This window comes from Rosa chinensis, chromosome 3, assembly GCF_002994745.2.
Source record: "Rosa chinensis cultivar Old Blush chromosome 3, RchiOBHm-V2, whole genome shotgun sequence".
Lineage (NCBI taxonomy): Eukaryota > Viridiplantae > Streptophyta > Magnoliopsida > Rosales > Rosaceae > Rosa > Rosa chinensis.
In genome coordinates, this window is record NC_037090.1 from 2,747,351 (window position 1) to 2,774,795 (window position 27,445).

The 27,445-nt window shown below is 37.0% G+C and overlaps 3 protein-coding genes and 1 long non-coding RNA gene across 5 annotated transcripts; 3 read left to right on the top strand and 1 right to left on the bottom strand.

Annotated features, from left to right (window-relative positions):
• Positions 1-66: 66 nt before the first annotated feature.
• On the bottom strand, positions 67-8,249 carry LOC112192779 (multisubstrate pseudouridine synthase 7). The gene is made up of 20 exons (XM_024332648.2): positions 8,054-8,249; positions 7,766-7,844; positions 7,475-7,672; positions 7,161-7,375; positions 6,410-6,482; positions 5,874-5,930; positions 5,523-5,602; positions 5,375-5,437; positions 5,175-5,262; positions 4,149-4,251; positions 3,921-4,024; positions 3,335-3,408; positions 2,998-3,062; positions 2,561-2,754; positions 1,873-1,940; positions 1,725-1,785; positions 1,569-1,606; positions 1,417-1,485; positions 965-1,310; positions 67-453 (listed from the first exon to the last, which is right to left on the bottom strand). Exons 1-20 carry the CDS (start codon positions 8,242-8,244, stop codon positions 427-429), a joined length of 2,193 nt encoding a protein of 730 aa, XP_024188416.1. The 5' UTR covers positions 8,245-8,249; the 3' UTR covers positions 67-426.
• Positions 8,250-12,209: 3,960 nt separating this feature from the next.
• Positions 12,210-15,306, top strand: LOC112193004 (ER membrane protein complex subunit 2). 2 transcript variants are annotated; one of them, XM_024332997.2, is made up of 9 exons: positions 12,210-12,523; positions 13,028-13,092; positions 13,361-13,409; positions 13,557-13,655; positions 13,771-13,852; positions 13,943-14,002; positions 14,091-14,172; positions 14,430-14,543; positions 14,815-15,306. In XM_024332997.2, the coding sequence occupies exons 1-9, from the start codon at positions 12,337-12,339 to the stop codon at positions 14,983-14,985; spliced, it is 909 nt and encodes a 302-aa protein (XP_024188765.1). In that variant the 5' UTR covers positions 12,210-12,336; the 3' UTR covers positions 14,986-15,306. The 2 variants fall into 2 exon arrangements, with proteins under 2 accessions (XP_024188765.1, XP_040372461.1); XM_040516527.1 differs by having other exon boundaries at positions 13,557-13,651; positions 13,767-13,852.
• A 1,089-nt stretch (positions 15,307-16,395) lies between these two features.
• Positions 16,396-17,897, top strand: LOC121052142. Its single transcript, XR_005808168.1, has 5 exons — positions 16,396-16,527; positions 16,709-16,786; positions 17,117-17,224; positions 17,510-17,598; positions 17,850-17,897. It is a non-coding gene; the product is annotated as an uncharacterized LOC121052142 (long non-coding RNA).
• Positions 17,898-20,093: 2,196 nt separating this feature from the next.
• On the top strand, positions 20,094-24,957 carry LOC112195263 (40S ribosomal protein S3a-2). Its single transcript, XM_024335635.2, has 7 exons — positions 20,094-20,173; positions 20,262-20,309; positions 20,414-20,519; positions 20,878-21,015; positions 21,116-21,301; positions 21,710-21,910; positions 22,041-24,957. Exons 1-7 carry the CDS (start codon positions 20,163-20,165, stop codon positions 22,128-22,130), a joined length of 780 nt encoding a protein of 259 aa, XP_024191403.1. The 5' UTR covers positions 20,094-20,162; the 3' UTR covers positions 22,131-24,957.
• The last annotated feature ends 2,488 nt before the right edge of the window (positions 24,958-27,445 follow it).

Here is a 27,445-nt window from a genome sequence, read left to right on the forward strand (position 1 = left end):
GTCTCTTGTTTTTGAAATCAGTTCATTTGCATTCCAATTACCATGCACGAAGCGTTGATGGTCCAGTTTTTGGTACACGATTCCAATTATTTATATTATATTAGTTGCAAGAATACCTCAAATCCCACCAAACAAGATAAAAAGGTAAACTGGGATACCAATTTTTCTATGTCAATACAGGATTTCATTGCATTCTGGATATGTAGCATGTCAGACATGTTTGTAGCCGAGGCAGACTTTAAACCAAAAACAATTCGCGGTTCTACCATTGACTCTGTAAAGCAGATAAAAGCATGATCTCATTGTATGGAAGAGGTGTGAAATTTGTTTACTCCTGTGTCATATCGACTTCTGCAAATTTGTTCGTCACCAGCAGGAAACCCATTTATCCTTCTTGAATGCCTTGCACTCATAGCTACGCACTCTCTAGTTCAAGGTTTTGTGAAAAGCAACCTGCAGCAACGATTGGCAAACATAAATGGATTGATATGCATTCTTTATTTCATACATTTTGACCATGTTATATAATAATGCAGGAAATATTAGCCTCTGCAGAAGTTGGCTCCCACAACTCCTCTGTTCTTTAGGTCGGATTTCTACCTTGACCACAAAGTTTTAGATTTACACAATAGTTTCAGATTATATTTGGTCATAAGAAGTTTCAGGTCTTAAAGCTAAAATCTGACATTACTTCCAAGGACTGCTTGATAAATTCAGTCCATTTTTGCACATCCATCTTCTTTTCAGTAGAGATACATACAGCTAAGAGATAGAAATAGGTTGAAGCCATGCATATTCACCTAACTAGTTGAAGCCATATCACGAAAGAAGGCATATCTAGTAGATGTCCATACTGGAAGATAGTTGAACAGAGCTTATATTTATTCTTTTCCTAGTAATGAGATAATAATTGAAATACGTAAGCAAGCATACAGAAAAAGTAAGAACAGAAGGAGGCACATACGGATGTCGAAGTCTTCAGAAGCTCTCTGATGGCCATTGTTGCATAACAAGATGATGGGAGAGTAAAGCTCAACTTCAGAGCAATCTGAGTTCCCTGAGGATTAGTGCCACCGAGAGATTCAACTTGTGGCAACTTTTCTCCCTTGTCTTCCACCTCAATACCTCTTTTCTGCAGTTCTATATCATTGGCAGAGCACTCTGACTGTTTGATGCTATCATGTAAACTTCCATCTCCATTTACACTTGTTGGGTCCTCTTTGTGTACATTCACAGGCTTGGTTTTGTCAATTTTTTCAAAGTCTGTCTCCACCAATGGTATATTGCCATCAATATACTTTAGTAATTCCCTGGAACAATGAAAATCAATGATTATTGTGCCATATTAGTTGATAATTGAAAATTGAAATATATGAATTGAAATAATGAAAGCTGATAAAAGAAGACGAACTATACCATTCAAAGTCCATTGGTTTTTGGAAGACCCGCCTGTAACTTCCAGTCACATTCGTTATTGAGAATTCCCTAAAAGGAGCAACAAGATTAATTAGAATAAAAACCTGTGAAAGAGGGAAGGCATGAGTGAGGGGGAAAAATTGGCAGCATACTTGACATTATGCACGCTCTCTGTCAAGCTGATCGCATCCTGGTTTATGGAAGTAAACAATTCAGGGATAAGTCAGATTATAACTTCAAAAGAATTAAAATTAGCTGATCAAATAAATAACAAGGGGGAAAGCTTGAATTTGTATGAGAAGAAGTACCTTCTTTGCTAGATCATGAAAAACAGCAGCTATATCATTTTCTGGAAAGATGACCCTCGATCTGCCAAAACAACAATGCATTAGAAACTTTATCAGACTCAAGATGCATCAGAAATACCAAAGCAGGGGAGACTTAATCCTTCCTTACCCTGGCAGAGGAAGGACAATATCATCAATCGTGTAATTCCCATTGTCGATATCTTCTGCAGTTACAGCCTGGCAGATGATAGGAAGCACCTTAATATTTTCTATATTTTATGTTGAAAATAGAAAAATAAAATCAAAACTCAAAGGTGGATTGCATCTAGTGGATCAAGTCAAACTAGTTTAAATACTACATAACTACATGGACAGCCAATCATGTTTGTGAAAAAGAAATATCCAAATCTTTTAGTCACATGAAGCTAACTCTCTCTTGCCCTACCTGATTTTCTGTAGTTCTACTTATCCCTTTCCATTGATTGTCCTCAAACAAGGACCAGGGGATTTGTCCAAGTAAAAGTTGGTCCACCCCATCATCACTAGCATCCCCAGTTTTATTAAACAATTTCTCTCATATTTTTTAACAAAAAAGCCTAATGTGACACATATCACATGGGAAATGTCAGATAATAAAATGGAGCCAAGAAAGCATTCACGGAATTCTTTTTACATCCAAAAAGTTAATGCAAATAAAAAATCCAGGCATTGGGCTTCTTTAATCAAAGAAATATTATTTTGGAAATTAGGAAAAAGACGTGCAACAACTGAACACAGAAACTGCCCCAAAAGCTCCCATCAGCCCATCACCCAGGGACATCACTATAAGTACTAGTAGAATGTAGGAAACAACTGACCTTTACAAGATTAACCCTCGCCTCAGGAATATTTGTTTCTGATACGTCATCCAAATGACTAGGATCAAATGTATCATCACAGTTTTCATCATTAACATTTTCATCCACACACTCAGAACTAACAATTCCTGTCACCTTCTCAGTTTCATTTCCTTTACAATATACCAAGTCTCCCACCACAACTCGGTCAGTTCCTGTGACATGGTAGAATAACACTGGGTTAAATACTTGGCATTTTTCTTTTTTACAATAGTCTCACATGGAGATAGCAAAACAGTGTCAAAGGTACAATTTATGTACACATGGAGGGAGCAAGAGAAGGGAACTCATTGGTAAGATATTCTGATAACCTATGGCATGACCTCAGTGAATAAATAAATTGGTCTCTGGTTTGTTCCACCATCCTTTAGGATTAGAAATAACAAATGAGAGCATACCATATTTTTGCACTCTCATACTTGCTGCATGGTTCCACAAATAGCTCTGGTAACTATGTACATACCTGAAAAGGGGTGGTAACAACGGAGAACAAAAAAAACAGGCAAACTTAAAGAAAGTACTATTGAGGTCAACACATACATCAACATCCACATTTGGTTTATTCTATTTTCAGTTAACATCCAAATTATTACTCAGAAATACTGTATGAGAAGGTGAGGACTGAGATGAATAGAGAAGTAAACAGAAAAGTACATGCATCAACACTAAACCTAAGATAACGTCTGTTTACAAACTTAAATAAAGGAAACTGATATCTGCTGGAAAATTACTTACATCATCCTCAAAGTTCTGGGAATAGCTTTCAGAGCCTGAGAGTAGTTTCCAGGACATTTCTTCAGACACTGCAGCTGTATGAGAAATAAGCCAACGAAATATTCATGATCAATCATGAAGTACAAAAGTAATCCAGGTCAAACATATATGCACATAATAGGATCACCATGCTAGATGCATATAAATTACAGAAAAGGACTGCACAAATCAGCCAAGGAAGTTGTTGGATTACTCTCCATAGTAAAAAGAGTTCCATATATATCACACAGTAAGAAGAGAATATATATATATATATATACACATATATATATGTATAAAAGATAGTGTGTGGGTAAAATTTGATCTTGTAATATTAAATTATAGATGGAAAATCGTACATGTAAAGTTCGATATTTTTGCAAGCCCTCAGTTGGAACAGCTCCTAAAAATCATGCTTTTACCAACAGTGAGATTACGGCACAGGGAAAATTTGAAGAAATAAAGGCCTTGAGTACTAGGATATATTTTGGTGTGCTTATCCATACTTGCATGGGTGTGGACACTAGAACATTACAAGATAGAAAGAAATATATATGCAGAGACTTACAATAGCTCTTTCAGCAACAAGATGTCGAGGTAATTTCCTCAAGGTCCCGTCAATATCATTAGTTTCCTTGTAGTACTTCCGTGCTTCCGTAATCACATCTCTTTGTAATCAAATATTAGGTTAGGGAAAAGTGAAAACCCACAGCATGCAATAAACCACTTTAACTAACTAGAAGTAAATACTATAAATGAAAGAGACGGTATCAACCCAACAAACAGTAAAGGATATCCCCTTCTCTCGGTTCAAGCATCATGCTTACAGTAGATTTCCACTCTCCTCTCAGTAGTGAAGCTCCAATAAGGTGTGTTGGAACTGAACCACTTCCAAACCTCTGAATTCAATAGCATGAATGTGATAAGTTACTAACCATAAAACAAAATGTTATGTGCATAACATAAGAATCTAACACCGTTAACTCAAGTAATCAACTTTTCTGCAGTCAACAAATAAATGCTTCATCTTGATGAAATTAACTATAAACTAGTGTTATTATAATATTTTAAATTTCCACTTGCAAATAAGTTTTAGTCTTTCACTTTGAATGATACAAAGACCATTCCAAATACAAATAAATTCAGGAAGAACAATTATAGACTTCTAAAACAACCAATCTTTACATGCTACCCTTTGAAGTGTTCAGACACTTGTGAAAAAGAGCTAAATCTATAGTAATTCCCCCAAAGACCTAAGGTGTATCTCTAACATAGTCCTGACATGTATTACTATTGGAATCAAGACACTTAGTGAGACATTAGGTTATGAACCTTCTATAGTCTACAATAGCTTTTCATGCAAAACACAGGAGAAGTACATGCTGGCTTGAAAATATTCAATTATTTAAAGTATAAAATATCTATCAGACTGAGGCATCTGGGCTGTGATGCAAATGAAAATCGAATAAATGCTATGGACAGTTACCAAATGCCATATACTTCTTTGAATCGAGCAAAATTAACAAAATGGCCATTCTTCCAATCAAAGTGATCACTTGATTTATGTGGCATGTGCTAAATAGCCACTCAATTTATTTAGCTAAAAGATGTCTCCTGCACATTCGAAGTAGTATCTGTAGGGTCAACTATTGTTTTAGCCATCAATCAATTAAGCAGTTGACAAGACATCCTTCGGCACAAACAGATCAGCAGATCCTGTTGCCTTTTTACGTCCCTCATTATTGCAAATAAGGAGTTTAAACTGGGAAAAGAAAATTCTAAAACAACTCAAAGCTGAGAGAGAGAAAGAGAGAGAGAGTACTTGTAAACCAAAGTAGTTAACAAATCCCTGTTTTCCTAAGGCATTTGCAGATGCGTGGATCGTATCTTCAGAATCTGCAACAACTCCTCTGAAAGATATGTGAGTGCATACAATAAGCGAATGAGGTGTTAATAAATAAATGTAGTCATGATTTGATGTTTTATGGAAGAGCAAACATAGAGTAGAGAAATATGCTCTACCTCAATGTAATTGTAAAGCGGTTCCCCAGGAGTTGGCCAAGAGAAAGTCCTTCTTTCACATAGCTGGGACAAATGCAATTATAATATTAGCACGCAATCCAAGCCAAACGAGTGGGAAAGTCATGAACTCAAAGTTCCTCAGCCCTACCAAAAGTCGCCTACTTTGATACCAATCAACCTATCATTAAGAGCAGCTAATCTACTTGCAAACTGCTTAAAGACGGTTACCTGGAAACACAAAAAGAACTAATGAAGCACCATTATGCAAGTATGAAATCCAAGTTTCAGCAAGTTCATTTAGTCACTGAGCAACCAAAATACTAGAACTAGAAAACTGACATTGAGAGGATTGAATGCAGTAAAATATGTATATCAGAAGAGTTCTTATATGTTGGTTGAAAGTCTAATATATTAAGGCAAATGAGAAGCAATTCAACTCAAGAGCAAATATACAGCGTTTAGAGGATGATGCAGCAAGATGAGGGGGAGTATGACTTACCCTTTGACTTGAAACAGCACGCTTATCCTTTGTACCCGCAAACCCAAATGCCCTTGGCTATGGAAAAATAAAATCATTCTATTAAGACAAAAATGACAAACAAGAATTACATAGTTTAACATATCTAACCCACCAAAAAAAGAAAAGAAAAAAGACATCAATGTTTTGCTCTGTGTGATAGTGGTGAAATTTAAAATTATCTTTCACCACCACACCACAGGTGACTGCTAACATATTTATTAACCCTAGGAAAATACTAATATGGACACATGATATTGAATGTGGCTACTTAACAAAAGTCAAAGACATGTAAAGATAACCAAAAGGCATATTATCATATCATTCAAACGTGTTAACTCTGTCCATTCATGCAATGGAAAGCAGAGAGCAAAAAACATTAACTCCATCATGAGTTTCCTTATACAAACACTCATGATTCTCCTTTTCTGTTTCTTACAAGTAATCTAAACCATGACAATGACTATATAAACTGCTTTATCATGGCAGAGGCATAATGCAAAAATTACAAAATGTACCTGTATTCCAAGCATCTTTCCTATAATTCCTAAAGCTTCCTGTGTATCCTTGTTCTCCTTGTAAAGATGAAACCTGAACATTGACATTGGAAGAATCTTTGAGTAAGCTGAAGAAGAACTAGAATAGCAAAACACATAATAGAAGCAATAAGGAATACATGAGTTACACAAAAAGAATTATCTTTGTGTACAAACAGACACTGGAAGTAGAAAGCCATACGAAGCTGATGGCCAAACATGCATCAATTACTCTCATTAGACATTGGTACTTCACGCAGCATGAAGTACAATGTAGTTCTAAGGAATACGGGAGTACAATGTAGTTTTATAACCCAATCATGCTAAAGATTTATGAATAGTGCTGTACAACAGTACAAGCCACTTTTTTTTCTTTTTTGAGAAGAAAATCTGTACAATTCACATGAATGTGATATTCAAGCAATTAGTGAATAGTGCAGATCTGGCTTTATTATGAGTTAGCAGAAGTCTGCATACAGTTACTATGTTCCCACTTTAGTTAGCACAAGTGTTACCAAGATACTAAACAAGAGGAGCACATATATCGAAATTTCTTCTTTTCATTTTCAGAATGATTTGTGCATTGGCTTCATCTTTCATTACTATCTCCATTTTATTAGGTGGCTCCATTGGGCCAATACCACAAAATAGCAAATAAAGATATTTTTAAATGAGGCAGGCCTCTTTATATAATGAGGTATCTTTAAAAGCCAGAACCTCATTCCCCTTTTACCTTAGGAACTTGGCAACATGCTCTGACCAGTCATCAGTACCTCTGCTATCAAATGGTTTATCACCCCTTTCTTTTCGCTTTTTCGAATTCCTGCCTCTGCCATTCTGCCCTCCTGAATTTAGTCTTACACGGATGCATTTTGACGAAGCATCCGGTCCATCCACTGCATCGGTGACAAGGAACTTTAAGTTCTCCTTAAAAAAATTATGCACTGCCTGAAATACCAAGGATTTAAAGCATAAATAAAACCAAGAGAGAGACACCAGGGTTTCATTTTTTTATAAGCGGTAGGTTTATATCATTGACAAACTAACCGTTCGATGAGCTTTATCATAGTCTGGCAAAAGAACAATAGGCATAACACCATCTTCACTTCCAGAATTAATCTGGCTGATCAAAGCTTCCAATCGCTCAACATCCTCACCACCAGCAAGAGACCTAAACTTTTTGATTTCAGCACTATAATCTTTACTTGCACTATCCTGCATCTTCGCTCCATTTTCCTTCACTACCTGAATCCATCACAACAATCACACTCCCATAACAACATTACACACTCGAAACGCATTCGAAACAAATCAAAACAAACAAAAAATCTTATCTACCTCTGGTGGAGCTTCCAAGTTGGTCAAATGAACCACATTTCCTTCGGTATCGACTTCATTCACCATAAAATCAGAATACCTGGATAATTAAACCAACATAAAACTCAGAAAGCCTCAATAGCTTTATCTTATCAACATGCATGAACATAATTAGCAAAAATTAAAAAAAAATTAAATAATCAAAGACTACATTTCTGAGTAAATAGAGTAGCCAGAGACTACATTTGCTTCTATATCCAGACCTTTGCTTTTAAATTAATCCAAAAAAAAAAAAAAAAGGAAAAAAACCTTTGCTTAAGAATGCCGCGAAAGCCAGGGAGCTGAGAGATGTAACAGAATATTCCGACGTCGGATTCCTCCGTAGTCTTCATGGCCATCAGAGCTTTCACGGTGGTGGTTGGTGGTGGTGGAGGAGTTGCAGGGGAGTAGGAGTAGGGTTTTAGATTCGGGAAGCACGACGATACAGGGTTAAGCCACATTTTATTCAACGCACCGTTTTGGTAATTTAAATCCTGTACGTCTCGTTTTGTTAAATCCTTGTCGCGTGAGTCGATCCGACGGTCAGAAAACAGCACGCGTACTGACGGTTAGGATCAGATTGGGTGGCGAAATTAAGGTTTAGGGCAGCCACTCCGTTTGTTCAAATCGTTTGTAAACAATACTAAAACCAAATATTTCAGTTTTTTTTTCTCAAGTTGAGTTACCACTTACTAACCAAAAGTTTCGGTATTTAACAATTTCATGTAAGTTCGCTATTTTGTTTTTCGATATTATCAACTTTATAACATGTATTTCTTTAAAATAAAAGTTAGAACGAATAATGCTATATGAACATAATCACCCTTGCTCGATTTATTTCGCACGAATAAAATGTATACATCTTGTGAATCGTTTCTTAATTGATTTGGGTAATACAATATTTAAAGATCAACAAGAATCACGTTTATCATAGTGTGAATAGATATCAAAAATATTTGGTACCTACTTCTCAAGTACACAACCATGTGCAAATAAATAATTAAGAGTCTTTAAGTAGAACTACTAAAGGATACTCTAAAGTTCATGTTTAGGAATTTTTCTGATACCGATTTGGAAATGTAAATCAAGTTATTTAGAGAACTCATGTGCATGCTGCTCACATTTCTTTATACAGAAATACATATATATATATATATATATATGTGTGTATATATATATATTGTTCATGTTTCATATCACATAAGATTTTGGATGCCAAATTGATGAATATGTAGACAAAGCTCAAATTAGACAGTTTTTGAATGCAGGCTTATCACCATTCCAAACACAAGGTAAAAATGGCTGAGACTTTGAGGATGCACCTAATTTTGGAAAGACATGATATGGTGAATCATAAAGGATCTCCAAGAATTAAAAGCACACAAAAATTGGAAATTTAGTACACAATGGATTAGACCAGAGCTGACATCAGGACTTCAGGGACTGATTCAAGGATAACAGCGGTTCTTCTTCTTTTGTGATCTCAATGGATTAGACCAGGGTCGGTGATTAGACCAGGGTCGGTGTCAAGGACTTCAGGGACCAGTTGAAGGATAGTAGCTGTTCTTCTGCTACCCCAACGGATTAAACTAGGGCTGACGTCAAGGAATTCATGGACCAGTTCAAGGACAGAAGCAAGGTTATTAATCTCAAGGATGACTTCAAGGACCGACTTAGGGACTTCAGCAACAGGGTTGTTAACCACAAGGACTTCAGGGACCGGTTCAAGGACAACAACAGGGTTACTAATCTCAATGAGGACTTCGAGGACCAGTTTAGGGACTTCAGCAGCAGGGTTATTAACCTCAAGGAGTTCCAGGACAGCAGCAACTAGAGGAAAACCTATTATAACAACTTCCTGGACATTCATTTGGACAATTCATGATTACTAACAGGTTCCTTATTCTGAAAATCATTGGTCACTACCAAGTTTTCCAGGACATGCACATGGAGAGCAGGAGGAATGCCATTCATAAGGACTTCTAGGCGAGTCGGAGAGCTGCCGCCCAGAGCCTAAGCGCCGCCTACAAGTTTTAAAACACTAGTGAGAGAGAATGAGGGTGAATAAAGTAGTTAGTATGGTAGCAATAACCGCACCCATTTGTTTATGGGCCAATTGAAACCAGAAACACTATGACTGTCGAAGCTCTGCGGCGAACTTTGGTATCGACTAATCAACTCCAGCTCTGAAGATATATGGATGGAATGAGAGCTTCATAAAAAGAAATCGTAATGTGTAAAATAAAAATAACGGTAAATTAAGAAATTTGATGGACAAAAATAAAGAAGGAGGTGTAAAAACAAATTTGGACTGATGAATAGAACGACCCTATTTTTATTATAAAATAAAAGGGGAAATATCACAAATGGTCACTGAGTTATGACACGTTCGACACCTAACTCACTATATTTTCAACAATATCACGTAACTCACTCACCTTTATATTCGTCTTTCACTTAATTCACTTCGTTAATTCTACCGAAGTAGTTAAAATTAAGGGTAAATTTGTGTAAACATTTAAAAAATGCATTTCAAATTTGAATTTTTTTTTCTGAATAAAAAGTGACAAATATTTTTTTCAAATTTTTAAAAATATCATTTTCTATTATAAATTTCAAAATTTTAAAAAAAAATTTAAAAGATCTCATAAACTTAGAATTTTTTTTTTAAGTTGGAAATGTATTTTTAAATGTTTTGATAAATATACCCTCAATTTTAAGTCCTTCTAATGAAAAATTTAACGAGAGTGAGTCAAGGGCAAGATAATGTTAAATATGAGTATTAAGTGATATTTTTGAAATGTCATAAGTTAAGTGTCGAACATGTCAAAACTCAATGACTAGTAGTAGTTTTTTGCCTATTTTATAAATTTTCATAAACTTGGTGTTCATCTTCTTATTTTTAAATTTTCTTTGCAAGTATGAGATTGAGTTTTATCCATTTTTAAACAAACTAGTCATCTAACAGTCATTACCAAATATATGAGCTATTTTTCTAAATTCATTGAAAATACAGACGATTAATTTAGTATTAGTAATAATGTTAATACTATCATAAAAATTGTTATGCTTATACTTCTTAATATACATGTGTGTATTAAAAAGTAGGCAAAATAGCCAAATTATCTCCTAACTTTTTCCATAACTGTAAATTTACCCCTAACATTTCAATTTTGATTATTTACACCCTAACTTCTCTAACTCTTGCCGATTCACACCATACTGTTAACTTTTAGATTTTCCATCCAATTCCTTCGTTAACTTGCTCGGCGTTTTCGTTTTTCCAATTGAAACTTTTCCCCAAACACTACCCTTAAGCATACGTTATGGAAGAGAATGAGGCTCCATTTTTTTTTCTTTTCTTTTCGAGAGAAATCAAAGGACAAAGCGAAGAAATGAAGCGTTCATCACAGATCTAGCTTTTTAATGAACTATTGAATGATTTATTATTTAATTGCGTTGAGGAACCAACAATTATGGATTGGGTGAAAGGGAGTATCATTTATAGTTTTAAGGTTGATGTCTTTTTTGTTAGTGTTAAGAGTAAAACAAAAAACAAAAAATTATTTTTGTATGTACTGATATTCTTGAACAATTGGTTTGTTAAGTGTTTATTTTTATTTTTTTTAGGAAATACGAAAACGCCCAGCAAGTTAGCGGAGAATTAGATGGAAACTCTAAAAATTAGGCCACGTTTGATTTGTGGAAAGTAAGCATCAGGAAAGGAAACTTGTTCCTTTCTTATGTTTGAGATATGAAAAGAAATGAAATATGTTCCTGACTGAAAGAAAAATTAGAGGGAAAGTGGTTCATTCTAAACTTCAAATAAATCACTTTTTCTTATTATTTCGTTGCATTTATTACTCACAATATATTATTTTATTATATTATTTACAAACTTTTTAACAATTTTCCGGATAACTTTTCTTACGTTACCAAATATTGGAATGGAAAATTATTGATTTCCCTTCCCATGAGAAAGACAAAGAAATTACTTTCATTTCTGTGAACCAAACGAGACGAATGTTAGGGTGTGAATCGGCAAGAATTAGAAAAGTTGAGATGTAAATAATCAAAATTAAAATATTTGGGGGTAAATTGGTAGTTATGGGAAAAATTAGGAGGCAATTTGACTATTTTGCCTAAAAAGTATAAGATATATAGCTAATATTCAAAATTCAGTATTTACTTCAGTAATTTTCAATTTCAATTATATTGGTATCCATTACCTAAATATCGGTTTACCGACTAATATTATAGGCTTAGAACTCGATCATTTCGATGTTTATCAAACCAAATGGCAGCTCTTGTTAAAACCTTGACGTCCCATCCAACGGTGGAAATACAGAGAAAGCGCACTGACGGTTAGGATCAGATGGGGTGGTGAAATTACGGTTCTGACCCCGTGACAGTGAGGCTTTCGAAGATGGTTGGAGGAGGAAGAAGACGAGTGAAACTGTGTGACAGTGCATTCTGAGTCAGTTCTCTCTCTCTCTCTCTGAAATTCTGAAGAGATCCAAAACCGGCCGGCGAGGAGAGAGAAACGGCGAGCTATGGTGAGCAAAACGGAGGAGGCGCAATTGAACAGGCTCGAGAGCCAGGTCGATAATGGAGGAGGAGGAGCGTGGGAGTACCTCTGCCTGGTCCGAAAGCTCAAGGTGCGGCGTTCCGAGAAGGTTTTGAAGTACGGCATGTCGATCTTGAACGACCTCAGTAAACGATCCAGTCTTGGACCGGAAGGTGAGTTTTGAGCTCCGGATTTGAAATTTGAGTTTGGATTGGAATTGCCTGATTAGGTGAAGCATTTGCAATTTGAATTTGTGTTAGTTCAATTTAGGCTGTTTGATTATGGATCACGGTAGTGTAGGGAATGGAATGGAATTACTTGATGGTGAATCGGGATAGGTTATGTGCAATTTTGTGTGTTTATTCTATTGAGTTGTTGTTGATTGCGGTTGGTTTTGTCAAATTGATGTGTTTTTCGAAAACTGTGGTGTTTCGACATCCAAGTATTCGACTATACTTAAAATTAGCCTAGTGATGCAACTTATATTTTCGGCGAGTAAGAGGTTTGTTTGGTGTTTTAACTAGTGAATGAAAGGATTTTCACACGATGAAATTGGTAATGAAGGGGGAAAAGTAAACAAATCCATTCGAGTCCTACCTATATATAATCATGAAAGCATATAAGCTGTCATTAGCATGTCTGCAATTTAAAGATCCTTTTTGTATTTCTCGATGCAGAATGGACTCTATATGAGCAGGTTGCACTTGCAGCCATGGACTGCCAGTGTCTTGATGTAGCAAAGGTATAATACTTATTTCCTTTAGCTTATACTTCTAAAGTACTTTGAACTAGCAACTTTAGGCTTCGATGATGATGTGTTGTTCTCTTTCGTTCGGCCAAGTCAATCATATTGTATCTGATGGTAACTTTAGGCTTCATATACTCTGGATTGAGATGGCATATGTGTGTAAGTCATATATGGTTTGTTTTACTGTTAAAATTTTGTGCAAGTGTTCATACTCACAAATAGTAAAAGGGTTATCTTATGCGCCTTCACTTGAATTTTGCAGGACCTCATCAAGCTTTTACGAAAGGCATTTCCAGAGAGTAAAAGAGTTGGTAAGTCGAAATAATTCATTGAAATCATGTGTAGAGAGAGGCTAGTATTACATTCTTCGGTAATGTCAAAATAACTGGCCAACCTTAATGTTGTTGTTAGCTGTTGCTATGTGGTGGATAAGTTATTTGTTTTTACATATACAACAGGCAAGCTAGAGGCAATGTTGCTTGAGGCAAAGGGATCCTGGGCAGAGGCAGAGAAGGCTTATTCAAGCCTTTTGGAAGATAGTCCACTTGATCAAGTAAGTTCTGAACAGATTCTTCGTAGAAGGATCAATGTAATTTTTGAAGATGGCTTCTTTTGTTGTGTGATCTTTGTATTTAATATGTGAATTTCAATCTATTCTTCTTTTGCAGGTAGTACATAAGAGAAGGGTAGCTATGGCAAAGGCTCAAGGCGATACTTCAGGGGCCATTGAATGGCTTAATAAATATCTTGAAATGTAAGGCCTATATTGAATGCCTTGACAAAAATATGTTTGATGTCTGAAAAAGAAAAAAGTTGTTGACATGTCTTTTCCTTCTGTTTACAGATTTATGGCCGATAATGATGCTTGGAGAGAGCTGGCAGAAATCTATGTCTCGTTGCAAATGTACATTTCTACAGATTTAGGGAAGTTTAGTGGCTTCAATTGTCCATGCTTTGTTCTGAATTGATAAGTGAGTTTCTCTGTAAACTAGGTACAAGCAAGCTGCGTTCTGCTATGAGGAGCTGATATTAGCACAACCTACTGTTCCCCTCTACCACTTAGCTTATGCTGATGTATGTTGCTTTCCCCCCTTTCTGGTCAATAATTACTGTTGCTCTGTGACACTTTTGTATATGAACAACCAGTAACCGAATTGCAATCGATGTCCTTAATTATTGTTGCCCTACTATTATCTGTTTGAAATGTTATGATGGGTTGAAGACTTGAAATAGTGTAATCCAAAATGACCATGATTGCATTGCCTAATGTACTAAACAGGTGTAAATAAGTTAAATCAAATCTCTGATAATTTCCTTTCTGTGTTTAACAGATTCTTTACACTCTTGGTGGATTAGAAAACATACAGACAGCAAAGAAATACTACGCATCAGTTATAGACTTGACTGGGGGCAAGAATATCAGAGCATTATTTGGTATTAGCTTGGTGAGTTCTCTCTCTCTCTCTCTCTCTCTCTCTCGTGAGGTGCATTAATTCAGAAATGCTCATCTATATTGGATGGCTTCATATTATAGATCATTGCTGATCCTGCTTGTACTGAAACTCATCTCTAGTTACATTTCTCCTTTTTCTCTTGAAAACTTTTATTCTTCCAATTCTAGATCAGACATCTGCCACTGAATTGTTTTGATCCCTGTTGTCTCTATCTTGTGACAAACTGGAATGACTGAAAGAAAGTTTTAACTCCTGCTTGCAGTGTACTTCTGCCATTGCACAGCTTGCGAAAGGAAGGAACAAGGAAGACAAGGAGACCTCAGAGCTACAGTCACTGGTAGCAACAGCCTTGGAGAAAGACTACAAGCAAAGAGCTCCGGACAAGCTTTCTCTGCTTACTATAGCCTTAAAAAACTTGAAAGTTTCATCATAACAACTCGGTCATTGAAGCATCTTCAGTTAAGTGCCCCCACTCCAACAGCAAAGGTGGCGACTTGGTGCCAAATGGCTTGGGATTTCATATCATAGTTGTGTTAAATGAATTGTTTTCCCTATTTGTTGTGTTCTTTTCTCAGACCCTTAGGACGCGGTAGTGGCTAACTAGGAATGTATGAGTGCACGCTTTTCCTTCATCAGTTGCTTTCATATTTGCTCCAACCTTTCTTCTTCGTGGATTAGGAGTACATTGGTGCCAAATTAAACTCAAATCGTGACTTTATATACAGTTGAAGCCTGTTTCAAGCTGTTCAAATTACACACAGCTTTGGTGCTTGTTAATTTCCATTTCAATATGATCTTAGACTATGCTACTCCACCATCCTCAGCCCCTTTTCGGCTAAAGCCTATCTGGGGTGAACGCAACACGGAGGTTCAACTTGCATCCATTTAAATTGGATTTGCCCGCAATTTACTTGCTTACCAAGTTTTTCCAAACTGCGTCACGATCTTCATGCAAGCACATAGTGATCTTAAAAAGTAAAACCATCAAACTAAATCAAGCCTATATGAACAACCACGTGTTTTCCGGCTACAAATTCTTCACCCAAAGTTAATTACCAATTTACCTAAACAAATTTTTGTTTGCAGTTTCAACTTCAAACGGATTATCCGTAACAGAAAATGGAATTTTTTTTTTTAAAGGGTTTGGAACCAACCAAGTGGCCTGACTTATTATATCTTATATAATTAAGTCAATTCTTCATAGAATGGATAAATTTTTGAACTACCATATATGCCCTTACATAATATAAATATTAATGAATAAATTATTTCTATATGAGGATAAGATAATCAATATAGTATATCATATTTGAAAAACTTGCAATACCTCGCATGAAAAAAGGAGAAGCTTCCATAAAATTAGAAGAGAGAGGGACATAAAACCTTGACCTCGAGCATAAAATTATTAGAAACTCTCTTATTTCTCAATCACGCCATTATCGTAAGTAAACGCATTAACTAGGGGCTTGTACGAGATATGCAAGACAATATAAACCCCCGCCAGTGTTACTGCTACTTTTTCTTCCCATTACCAAAACCCTGGCCACCGCTCCTCTCACAATCATGGCCGTCGGGTTAGATTCTTTTGATCTGATGTGGTTGAAATTTTGAATAATTTTGATCTGATTTGGGGGAAATTGTGGTGAATTTATAGCAAGAACAAGCCCTAGTTTGCAGGCTGATCGATCGTTAAGTAAACTCATAAAAAAAAAAAATTAATAATAATAATAAATAAACACGAGTAATTTTGATCTAACAGTGACAACTTAGACGACGTCGTCAGATATAAAATCCACGAAAATTCGACGCCGGGGTGGACAGATGGAGGAGACGAAGAACTCAACGGAGGCAGTGGAGAAGAAGCGCAACGACGTCGTTTGCGAATCTACTGAGAATTGTGGCCCTATTTCGATGGATGAAGATGACGACACTTTTGAAGTCATTACTTTCTCTAGGCGCTTACCCAAACGCATCGGTACCTTCTCTCTCAAAACGATGGCACTTTGTTGTAACCAAAAAAAAAAAAAGCGATGGCACTTTGTTCTCTCTTGTTATCAACTGAAACCCTAGACCGAATTTCAATTTCCCTGTATGTGGTATATCTCATGGTGAAATTTAGGTCTTTATTTCATTGTTGGGATTATTGTTTCATGCAGAATCACAGTTGCAGAAAGATTGGCCGATGGTGAAATCTAAACTGAAGGATTATGGCATTGCATGCCAATTGAAATCTGGTATGTGTCATTTGTGAATGCAAAATGTGAATTTCAGGGTCTTGAGATTTATTTTATTTATTTATTTATTTATGTTTTTTTAGAATTGGATTGAACATATATTAAGTTCAAGGGATAATACAAAGGAACATAAGTACATACAACCTAGGGTGAAAGCCAAGACATAGGCCGTTACCTACAAACAAGGCCGGCTGCCTGCAACAGCCCCAAAAACAAACTTATAAACCAACTGGAACAAGTGGCAAAATATCTTCACTTCTTCATGAATCTAGATTAGCTGTTTGGTTCATATTGTGTATAATTTCATGCATATAAACTTAATGTGGTTAGGTGAAATGTTCCATGACGTTCTCCACAACCAGGACTAGGGACGCGGATCTTATTGAAAAAGCTAGGGATCTTCTTCAGCTTTTGACATTAGCTGTTCCTGTATCTCAGGTACAAAAACCATTTACTAGCTTCTTATTGTTTCTTATCTGTGACCTTTGGGCAAATTATAAATTCAAATTATCTGAACTAGTTTTTTTTTTTTTCTCTTTAGATGTCAATAATATTGGTTTTTTTTGGGTGAAAAGTAGCCACGTTAGCATTTAGTAAATTTGGTATCGATTTATGCTGATTTTCTTGACTTTGAGTTTAAAATTTAATTACTATTTCCAACTTATTTTGAAAGTTACTTTTCGGTTAATGCTCTTAATGGAGTGCGCAACGTTCTGATTTCAGGCCATAACAATACTGAAGGGAAGGCACTGGGACGTCATGAAGTTGGGGTATCAAAAAGATGGGCTTTGCTCAGATTTGGAATCAACAAGGTAGGTGTTGCCTATTCTTTCTGCCACTTTTTATTTGGCTACAGGTTTCATTCAATTTTTCTTAAAATGGATTTCAAGTTATTTAACCGTTCACCCATGCTTTACCTACTTTTGGAAGCACTTTATTTAGTTGTGATGCACGACCTTTTAGTTTCTGGAGAACTGTAATTAACTTGGTGGTTGGGGATCTAGCTTGTTTGATGTTAGGAAACAACACTTACTGATTTTCTAATCTCTAATGTTGTGTGCAGGAGAAATTTCATGAACGGCTGAAACTTCTCTGCCACCCTTCCTTAAAGGTGGGTGCATTATCTTGATCATATTTTACTCATGTTCCAAGTTAATGAAGTGTCATTAATAGTAATACCAAACATAAAGTTAAGGCAAATATCTATAGCTTCACAATTTGTTTTGCCTGCTATTTCTCTAATTTTTCACTCTTGGTGAGTTGGTGTGCAGGAAATTGGAGATCTGTTAGTAAGTAATATATTTATATATGTATAGTATATATGAGTTGTATGGTGCATTTCTATTTCCAGTCTTCCAACCTAAAGGTGAAGTGAGAGTTCTGAAACTAATACTTTTCAACTTCCCAATATATTTATAGGGAGACATTCTTGTCGCTCTGGGTCCAGTCATTTCAGTAAAGGGGATCCGGATAATTGTTAAAGATTGCATCGTTCGTGGAATTTCTCCTGCTTCTCGTGTCAAAAAAGTCAAGGACGCTAAAGTGCGGGTTCAAACGATGAAGCGTCTGGAGGATTTGCTGCTATGAAGTTTGATGTAGCAAAAAGCTGATCCAATTACTTAGAAACTAATTATACAATTAGGGTACCTTGGTTTCTAGGTAATCTGCCTACATCAGGGAACAAACCCCTCTGAGTTCTAGTTTAACTATTTAGAGTAGTGAAGGAGCCATTGAAGAATTTAGATTTTGAAGTAAGTATTTTGGCTCGGTTGAGGTAGCTTTCTGGATGAAATAGATTGAGCTGAACCGGAGTTACTATAGAACGGTTGTGGTTGTATCTAAGGTTGGATGCTATCTTTGCCATGATCAATTTGAACGTAGTTCATTTAATTTAGATTTGATATCGTTGCTATTTCTGGCATGCTGCTGCGCCATCAGAATTGGGTTTTCCTTTCTTAACTGAATCTCGCCTCTTCCTTCCCATTCTCTGCCTCATTTGATGCAAAACAAATCAAGAAGAAGAAGAAGAAAATATAGGTTTTTTTTTTTTTTTTCGTTGTACAAGAATTCTAGGTTAAAATCTCATCAGAATTGATAATTTTAATATACTATTGATAATTCAGTAATGATCCTGGACTGGTAAGCTGCCTCTCCTGTCCAAATACCAATGTTAAAAAAAATAAAAATATACTATTGAATTAAACCCGACCCCATTAATGGTTTGGGCCAGTTCGTTCTGACCAGCTGCTTTCGACCCTATTCTAGTTAGTTACTGGTTCAAGTTGATTCCCAGTTCTAAAATTTGATCAAAATTCAATCGTTTGATAAACCGACAATGGAAAACACAGAAGCGATGACGGCGGAGAACCAGAACGACATCGTTGACAAGTTGAAGATGGAGGATATTGAAGATGACACGGATCTTAAGGTCCTCACTATCTCCAGGCGCTTCCCTAAACACAGAAGTGCAGAGTCTCTCTGCTTCTTATTTTCCTTTCTTCGTTGATTCTTATAGTGTTCTTAGGTGTCTAGCTAGGGCTAAAAAAAAAAAAAATGTAGAACTCTGTATTTGGTTTTTGCATCACAACTTGTTGCAGGAACAAGTTTGCAAAAATATGGTTGTGTTAAATGAATCATTTTCCCTGTTTGTTGCGTCCTTTTCCGAGACCTTTAGGACGCCGTAGTGGCTAACTAGGAATGTTTGAGTACACGTTTTTCTATTTATCAGTTGCTTTCATATTTGCTCCGACCTCTCTTCTTTGTGGATTAGGAGTACATTGGTGCCAAATTAAACACAAATCGTGATCTTACATACAGTTACAGCCAGTTTCAAGCTGTTTGAATTACACACGGCTTTTGGTGCTTGTTAATTTCTGTTTCAAAATGATCTTATACTATGCTACTCTTCACCATCCTCAGCTCCTTTTCGGCTAAAGCCTATCTGAGCTGAACGCAACTCTTGAATCCCTTTAAACTGGATATGCCCGGATATGCCCGCAATTACTTGCTTACCAAGTATTTCCAAACTTGGTCGTGACCAAATGAAAGCACAACCATATTGAACTTAAAAAGTAAAACCAACTGAGCCTAAATGAACAACCACAAGTTTTCCGGCTTCAAATTCTTCACCTAAAGTTAATTACCAATTTACCTAAACAAATTTTTGACCAGCTCAAACTGATTACCCGTAACAGAAAGTGGACTCTCTTATTTCTCAATCATGCCATTATCGTAAATAAACGCATTAACTAGGGGCATATACGAGATATGGAAGATAATATAAACCCCGCCAACCCTAGGCGCTGCTATTTCAATAGTGTCACTTCTTCTTCTTCTTCTCGTTACCAAAACCCTAGCCACCGCTCCTCTCACAATCATGGCCGTCGGGTACTTCTCTCCTTCTCTCTCTGGAGAATTTACTGTGAAATTTTGAATCTTTTGATCTGATTTGGTGGAAATTGTGGTGAATTTGCAGCAAGAACAAGCGCATTTCGAAGGGGAAGAAGACTGGGAAGAAGAAGGCGTGAGTTGGATTTCGCATTGCCCTGATTTTGTTTGATCCGATTTTATATCAAAGATACCATCTTTTTTCTCAATTGTGATTTTTTCTGAGGTTAAATTTTGCAGAGCTGACCCTTTTGCGAAGAAGGATTGGTATGATATCAAGGCACCTAATCTCTTCCATGTGAGGCAGGTCGGCAAAACCCTCGTCACCAGAACTCAGGGAACTAAGGTATGTATGTATCTGATTTCTAGTGTGTCTTAATTTGTGTATTTATACAATGTATGTATATGAATGCCAGTGTGTTAATAATCTTGATATGTATGTCTTGATCGATTTGTGTATGAGCATGTACATTAGTATGAACTTGACATACTAATGTTGGCCTGGCTATTATGTCCTGCTGAATTGCGGCTTTTTGATGTGTTTGATTTTGATCAGGGAATGGTTGAGGCTGTAAAGTAGAGAAATTGTGCACTGCATGTACAATTCTAATCATTTTTGTTCACCGAGATTTGTTGCTTATGTTGAAAATAGATGCACTGTAAGTCATTTCTGATTGGTAATTGTTTGTTTCCCTACCGGACAGATTGCTTCTGAAGGACTCAAACATCGAGTGTTCGAGATTTCTCTGGCTGATCTCCAGAAGGATGAGGATCATGCTTACAGAAAGATCCGTCTAAGAGCAGAGGATGTGCAAGGGAAGGATGTACTCACAAACTTCTGGGTGTGGCACCGTTTTGCTGCTGTCAATGTTTCAATAGCAAATATGATTGTATGTATTATATGATTCATGGACATAATTTATCATCCTCTATATATTCCAGGGGATAGATTTCGCCACAGACAAGCTGAGGTCATTGGTCCGAAAGTGGCAGACACTGATTGAGGCTCATGTGGATGTAAAGACTACCGATAACTATACCCTTAGGATGTTCTGTATTGCGTTTACCAAGAGGCGCGCAAATCAGGTCAAGCGTACCTGCTATGCTCAATCCAGTCAGATTCGTCAGGTCTGTTTTAGTGCTCTATTATTAATTTCGGGAAATTCTAGTGTGCTGGTATGTATCCCATACCCACACTTACAAAGTGAGAACAATTTTGTTCTCAAAATTGTAATTTAAGTCCTACTTTGTGTAATCTTTTGTTCTAATAATGGTAATTACACCTCTTACGACACTTTTACAAGTTTTGAACAAATTCGTTGTCAATGTTGTAATTTTTGTTCTCAATATTGTAAATAGTGTAAATGAATATGATAACTTTTGTTCTCAATGTTGTAATTTTGGTTCAAATACTTGTAAATTTTTGTTCAAATTTTTGTTCTCATAATGGTAGGTACCATAGCTTGTCTCATTAATTTCATGTTGATTATTCTTTAAATTACAAATAATGATATTTTTGTGCTCGTCTCATGTCAGATTCGCCGCAAGATGAGAGAAATTATGGTAAACCAGGCTTCAGCCTGTGATCTGAAGGAGTTGGTGCAAAAATTCATTCCCGAGATGATTGGCAGAGAGATTGAAAAGGCTACATCCAGCATCTACCCACTGCAGAATGTTTTCATTCGAAAAGTCAAGCTATTGAAAGCTCCCAAGTTCGATCTTGGCAAGTTGATGGAGGTATGTTTTGTCAGAGATGCTTTCGTCTTCAATCATTAACATGAATGCACCACACATACTGTGATGCATGAAATATTTACAAATTATCAGGATGAAAGCATTTCTGAACTCCTTTATATTATCTGACTAGGTTCATGAGAAAAAAGAGGATGTTGGTGTGAAAATTGATAGACCAGCTGAAGAAATTGTGCCCGAGGAGACCACCATTGTTGGAGCATGAAGTTATCTTTGACTTACAAAATCATTGTTTGCTTTGCTGGCTAAAGTTTTGACAGTTTTTAAAGGGTTTTTTTTGAAACCAGCCTAACTAGAAGGCTGAGCTCCACATTCAATTCCATTTATTATTATAGAGTTATTACTTGGGGGGACATAAAACCTAAACCCCGAGCTATATGAGAACAATTACAGTAATTCTCGTAGAGTACATCATGAATAATTACAGGAGTCCCCTCTAACCAAACATTATCAATTGAAAATAAATTAGCTAGGTGCACAAGCCTATCGGTAAATATGAATTCTAACCGATTGAAAAACAGACATATAACGGTCACCCACTTGAAACGAATACCCCATTGTAACACAGCTCTACCTCCAGGTATAAGATGCTCCACTCTTGAGTTCCGCTTCCATGAAAGTGCAGTGCGGAAAATATTTGGCCTTTAGTAAACGAGCAATCAAAGAGTTTGGTTTCTGAATTGATCGCCATCCTTGCTTGGCTAACTATGCAAGATTGAAATTATTTATGAATAAGTGATTAGCAGTTTGTTTATATTGTTCAAATGACTACGAATAGTCAATTTATTTGTATCCGCTAAATGAAGAAGAGTATGAACAATGTTGTACTTAGAGCAGCATGATCATGATTTAATTGATGATATAAAAAAGGAGTGCGATGAATGATAAGGAACATAACGATCATGTGTACTTGACAGGAGTCTGAGTACGATGCGATTGTACATTTTATAGTTGCACAGTATATATGGAATATGATGGTTGCACTAGCTAAATCGCTTAGGATGGTGCAATCGACTACACTTATAAGTTATAAATGGCATTTATGTGTTCTATATATAATTGAAAAATTATGTAATCATGCTCAGTATTTTGCATGACAAAAGGCTTAGATCCCGAGATGCCAATTTGGTAATGGAATGGCATTTCGATCTTTATATTTTTATATATGATTGTCAATCATGTATAAGACCTACTTAATTGGTAGGCATACATGAGACATGGTGGATCATATATCCAATACTGTGGTCGGCGGGCAATAAGCAATTATATTAGAAGCCTATGTGTTACCATAAGAATTGAACTAGTGAGGTGTCCAATTTAAGGCTTAGAGCAAGTTTACCCGTGGGTGATCAGGTCACTTACTATTCACTGCTTTTTATGTGTATTTTCACTCTTTGGATCACATGCACAGTGTATTTCGTGTCTTGGGCGGCCATGTGTCACCCTGGGTCACTTTCTGGTGACCTGCAAGCTGACCTGGTGACTCAGATCTTATTGGAAACTGTACCCGTGACCAGAGAATTGACATAAACACTAAAAAACAATGAATAATAAGTGACCTGTTGACCCAACGGGTGAACTTGCTCTTATCCATGTCATAGAACTAGTCTCGCGGACAGATTTAACCAAATCATGGATTACTTTATTCGGTACGTACTACGATATGATCAAGGGTCATTCTTAATTGGATAAATAGAGCACGTTTGGGCTGATATTTCATAGGAGGAGTAAAGCTGCTTTTTTGCCTACACGCTTCGACGAAAGAAAAAAGAAGTAACAACAGGGAGAGAGAACAGAGCAACGGACTTATCTGATTGTTGTGGCTGGAGCTTGAGAGAGTGATGTCGGGTATTGGAGCAACCTGGTGAGGACCCAGAGGGTGTCCACAGACGATCTGTCGAATGCCTTCTATCTGAGTCACCAGCAAATACCGCTCGAGTGTTCCAATGGTTTCAAGGACTGCCATTTCCGGATTTGGGTAGCTGAGTTTGGCATTCATATTTAGGGGCATAGGAAGAGAGAGAGAGAGAGAGATTGGCTGTGAACGTTACTTAGGAGCGAAGAGCTGAAGCTGCCGAGAGCTTCCGGGATGGGTGGTGCCAGTAAGGTAAAGAAATCACCATGAGGGCTGCCGAGAGGTCAAGAAGTGTGGGGCAAGGTGCCGGTATTTGACTCGTCCGGATTGCAGCAAGGGATGGGTGCCCAAAGCATATATGGTGGTGACAGACGTTGAACGCAGTTGATGTATGATGTAGCTGGGCAAGCCAGTGGTTTGACCATCGGTGGTTTGACTGCTGCGAGCCTGCGAGTGACCAGAAAGCGAAATCTGGTGTGGCCGGTGAAGATTTGATTGGCCGAGTAATCTAGGTGTCGCTGCGTTAGCGCATGAATTCAGTCGGTCCCCGGCATCGCAGAGGCCGGGCTTGACTCGTTGGAGGTCAGTGGACACGGTGGTGCTGGAGGTGAGGCAAGGTGGGGCATAGATACTCACCAGTGGAGGAGAGAGAGAGAATCTCAGATCTAGTTTCTCTCTCCTTCAATCTCCTGTAAACATAAACCTAGAAGCTTGATTTTAATGTTTTTGTCGAGAGAAGTATGAAGGAATGAATCTTAGATTTAATTGATGAGAGAGAGATGAAGTCGGTGAGCTGAGAAAAAAAAATTCCGGCGAGCTGTGAGGGTGTTTATCACTGAGAGCCCCCTTCTTCTAACGCTAAATATTTTTGTGTGGTTCCTGAGGGAGAACCGAGAATTACGAGAAAGTAGATTCAGTAGACCATCGTCAGATTCTGTCACCTGTCAATCACGAATAAATGTCAGAGCGTAGAACCGGTTCGCGGGTCTACGACTCTCCAATAGTTAAGTCAGATGCATGTAGATGCATGTAAGAATGTAGATAATGTAGGAATAAGGGGATAATGGTTGCCTACCTTAAATGAAGGGGGAGACATGTATATATAGTATTAGGTTTGAGCCTGTCACTGTAATAATTGCAATTTTCATTTTAGTTTCATGTAATAATCATAGAATTAATAAAAGTCTCATTTGATCAAATTTTTGCGTTGATGCCTTGTTCGAATTGAGTTATTGAAAAATCAAAATTGTTCATACGTTTTAGAAGCTCGAAACGTCGATTTAAAAGTTGACTTTTTATACGTACGGAATTTGGGAAAACTTCATTCACGAAAGTCATATAGCTCGTCGATACGAGTTCGTGCATATACGGAACGCAAAAATCGAAGTTTGTATGAAGAAACTATCGCATTCGGGAAGAATTTTCATTTTAGTATAAAGGATGAAATTTTGCAAAAATTGCAAAGAAGGACATATTTCCAAAAACGGAAACCCGCCCCTCTTTCTCTCTCCCCGAGCCCGAGTCGCCCTCTCCCCTTCACCTACCGATTTCTTCGCCGTCCGGCCATTATAGGACGCCAAACCACGTGAGTTTTCTTCGCCTCGATCTCCTTTACAAGTCTGTGGAAGAATCTAAGAGAAATTCTAGCTGTGGAAGGAGCTACCTTGACAGGAAGAGGCCGCGGCGGAGCTGAAATTGCCTCCTTCGATTCTTCCTCCTCCGGCCACCATAGCCGGTGTTTCTTGAGGGATTTGTAGCCCAGAGGCTGAGGAAAGTTTCTCCTAAGGTGGCTTGCAACGATTTCACGTGTGGAGCTCGAATAAAATGATTGAATTTCTAGGGTTTCAATAGGCCCCTCTTATGTTCCAAGGTAAAATTCGATCAATTGACTTATAATTTGACTTCAGCATAGTTGGGAAAGTTGTTGTGTGTGTTGAGAGGAATATTTTGGCATAGGAATTGTTGGCCAATTTTGTCGTCGGTCGATGGCGGCGCTGCCGTCTGTAACAGTGGTTTCCGGCCACTTTTGGTCACCTCAAGGACAGTTTCTGTCCCTAATAGTGTTCTACGTATCGATATGATCATTTCGACATACAATTCGTTAATTTTGGTTATCGCATGAAATTGTTAGAAATTTTAAGGTTTCGATTGTTTTGGTTTTCGATCTGTGAGGATCAGACGTCCGATCGACTTGAAATTCTGATATGATGATCGTAGTATTGTTCCGATGACTTTATGTGGCCAGGGATGAGCATCTGACCGTTGGATCTCAGTATAATTGAGAAATGACGATTCAAAAGGAGAGTCGTGAGGATCCGACTGTTGGATCGTCGTATAATTTTTGGAAGATGTTTATGGAGGCAATTTGGGAAGATCCGACTGTTGGATCATCGAATATCTGTGTTTTGTGATTTGTGGGCTAAGTTGAGATCATATTTGTTTAGGTCATTGACGGATTTGATTTGGCGGACGATTTGTGAATCGTTATTTTTGAGCTGTTAAGAAGACGCAGCTGTATTAGAGGTGAGTAAATCTCACATGGTTCATATTATGAACCAAATGCTATTAATTACTTTATTTAAATCGTAATTGTTGTGAAAATATTTTATGGAAATAAATATTTGTTTTTATGGGCTTGATCTACTACGGTCCATAGGCAAGTAAAATGATATTTAACTATATAAAAATGAATTTCATGGTTTTACTACGTGTGGGCTATAGTTGGTATTAGTGGTCATTCCTATGAGGATAATTACGTGTATATATATATATATACGTGAATATATATGGAATGGTGTGACATTGAGGTGTGTGGAATTGTGATAATTTTCAGTTATAATATGGAATTGAATATGTAATTGCCATAATTATATCCGATAATCATTATTGATGAATGTGTGTTTGAAATCATGGCTGACATTGGTGGGTTATATGGGATCTTGAGAATGTTCGATTCTGAGGGCCGAATGGTCCAAAGTTCGATGATTATAGTAATAACCGAAATAGGAATTGTTCTGAGGGCAGAAATGTCCAAAGTTCAACAGCTATTGTAATAACCGAAGTATTTATTGTTCTGAGGGCAGAATGGTCCAAAGTTTGAAGGTTTTTAAGATAACTTGGGTGAAATATATCGATTACTTGAACCTTGGCCGAGGTGATAGGTAACGATCTAGTTAGAGCTCTAACCTGTTGTGGGATAACGTTAAAATGGCAACGTTATGTAGTTAGGGGATTGTTGGGATGTCTCCTTTGGTTGTTTTCTGGGAGTTGGGTTGAATGATTGAATTGTGGATGTTGAGGTTGTTAGTTTGTTTATTGAGTTAAAATGAATTGTGACATAAATTGTTAGATGGTTTATATTTTGGGTTTTACTCATACAAGCTTTGCAAAAGGCTTACCGGATTTTTTTGTTTGCAATCCCGATACACCATTCAAATGGTGTAGCGTATAATCTTGTAGGTCAGGAGAATCAGGGTGGTGATCGAGTTGGGTGTAGTGCAGCGGTGTTACGAGCGGCACTAAGTTTTATTTCAGTGTGTTTTGTATGCTCCTGTGAGCTTAACTTTTATTTAAGTTGATGTTGTAATAATTAACTCGAGAGATAGTTTCCTTGAGATTGAAATTTGATTTGAGAGGGTGTTGGTTTATTGAAAAATAAATTCTGA

Excerpts from the sequence above, each read along its gene's own strand:
- LOC112192779 (XM_024332648.2), bottom strand. The coding sequence starts at position 8,244 with ATGTGGCTTAACCCTGTATCGTCGTGCTTCCCGAATCTAAAACCCTAC. Across the intron at positions 7,376-7,474 it reads ATGATAAAGCTCATCGAACG|GCAGTGCATAATTTTTTTAA; the intron begins GTTAGTTTGTCA and ends TTGGTATTTCAG. Across the intron at positions 1,311-1,416 it reads AAACCAATGGACTTTGAATG|GGAATTACTAAAGTATATTG; the intron begins GTATAGTTCGTC and ends TCATTGTTCCAG.
- LOC112193004 (XM_024332997.2), top strand. The coding sequence starts at position 12,337 with ATGGTGAGCAAAACGGAGGAGGCGCAATTGAACAGGCTCGAGAGCCAG. Across the intron at positions 13,093-13,360 it reads AGTGTCTTGATGTAGCAAAG|GACCTCATCAAGCTTTTACG; the intron begins GTATAATACTTA and ends TGAATTTTGCAG. Across the intron at positions 13,410-13,556 it reads TCCAGAGAGTAAAAGAGTTG|GCAAGCTAGAGGCAATGTTG; the intron begins GTAAGTCGAAAT and ends CATATACAACAG.
- LOC112195263 (XM_024335635.2), top strand. Across the intron at positions 20,310-20,413 it reads AAGACTGGGAAGAAGAAGGC|AGCTGACCCTTTTGCGAAGA; the intron begins GTGAGTTGGATT and ends TAAATTTTGCAG. Across the intron at positions 21,302-21,709 it reads AATCCAGTCAGATTCGTCAG|ATTCGCCGCAAGATGAGAGA; the intron begins GTCTGTTTTAGT and ends GTCTCATGTCAG.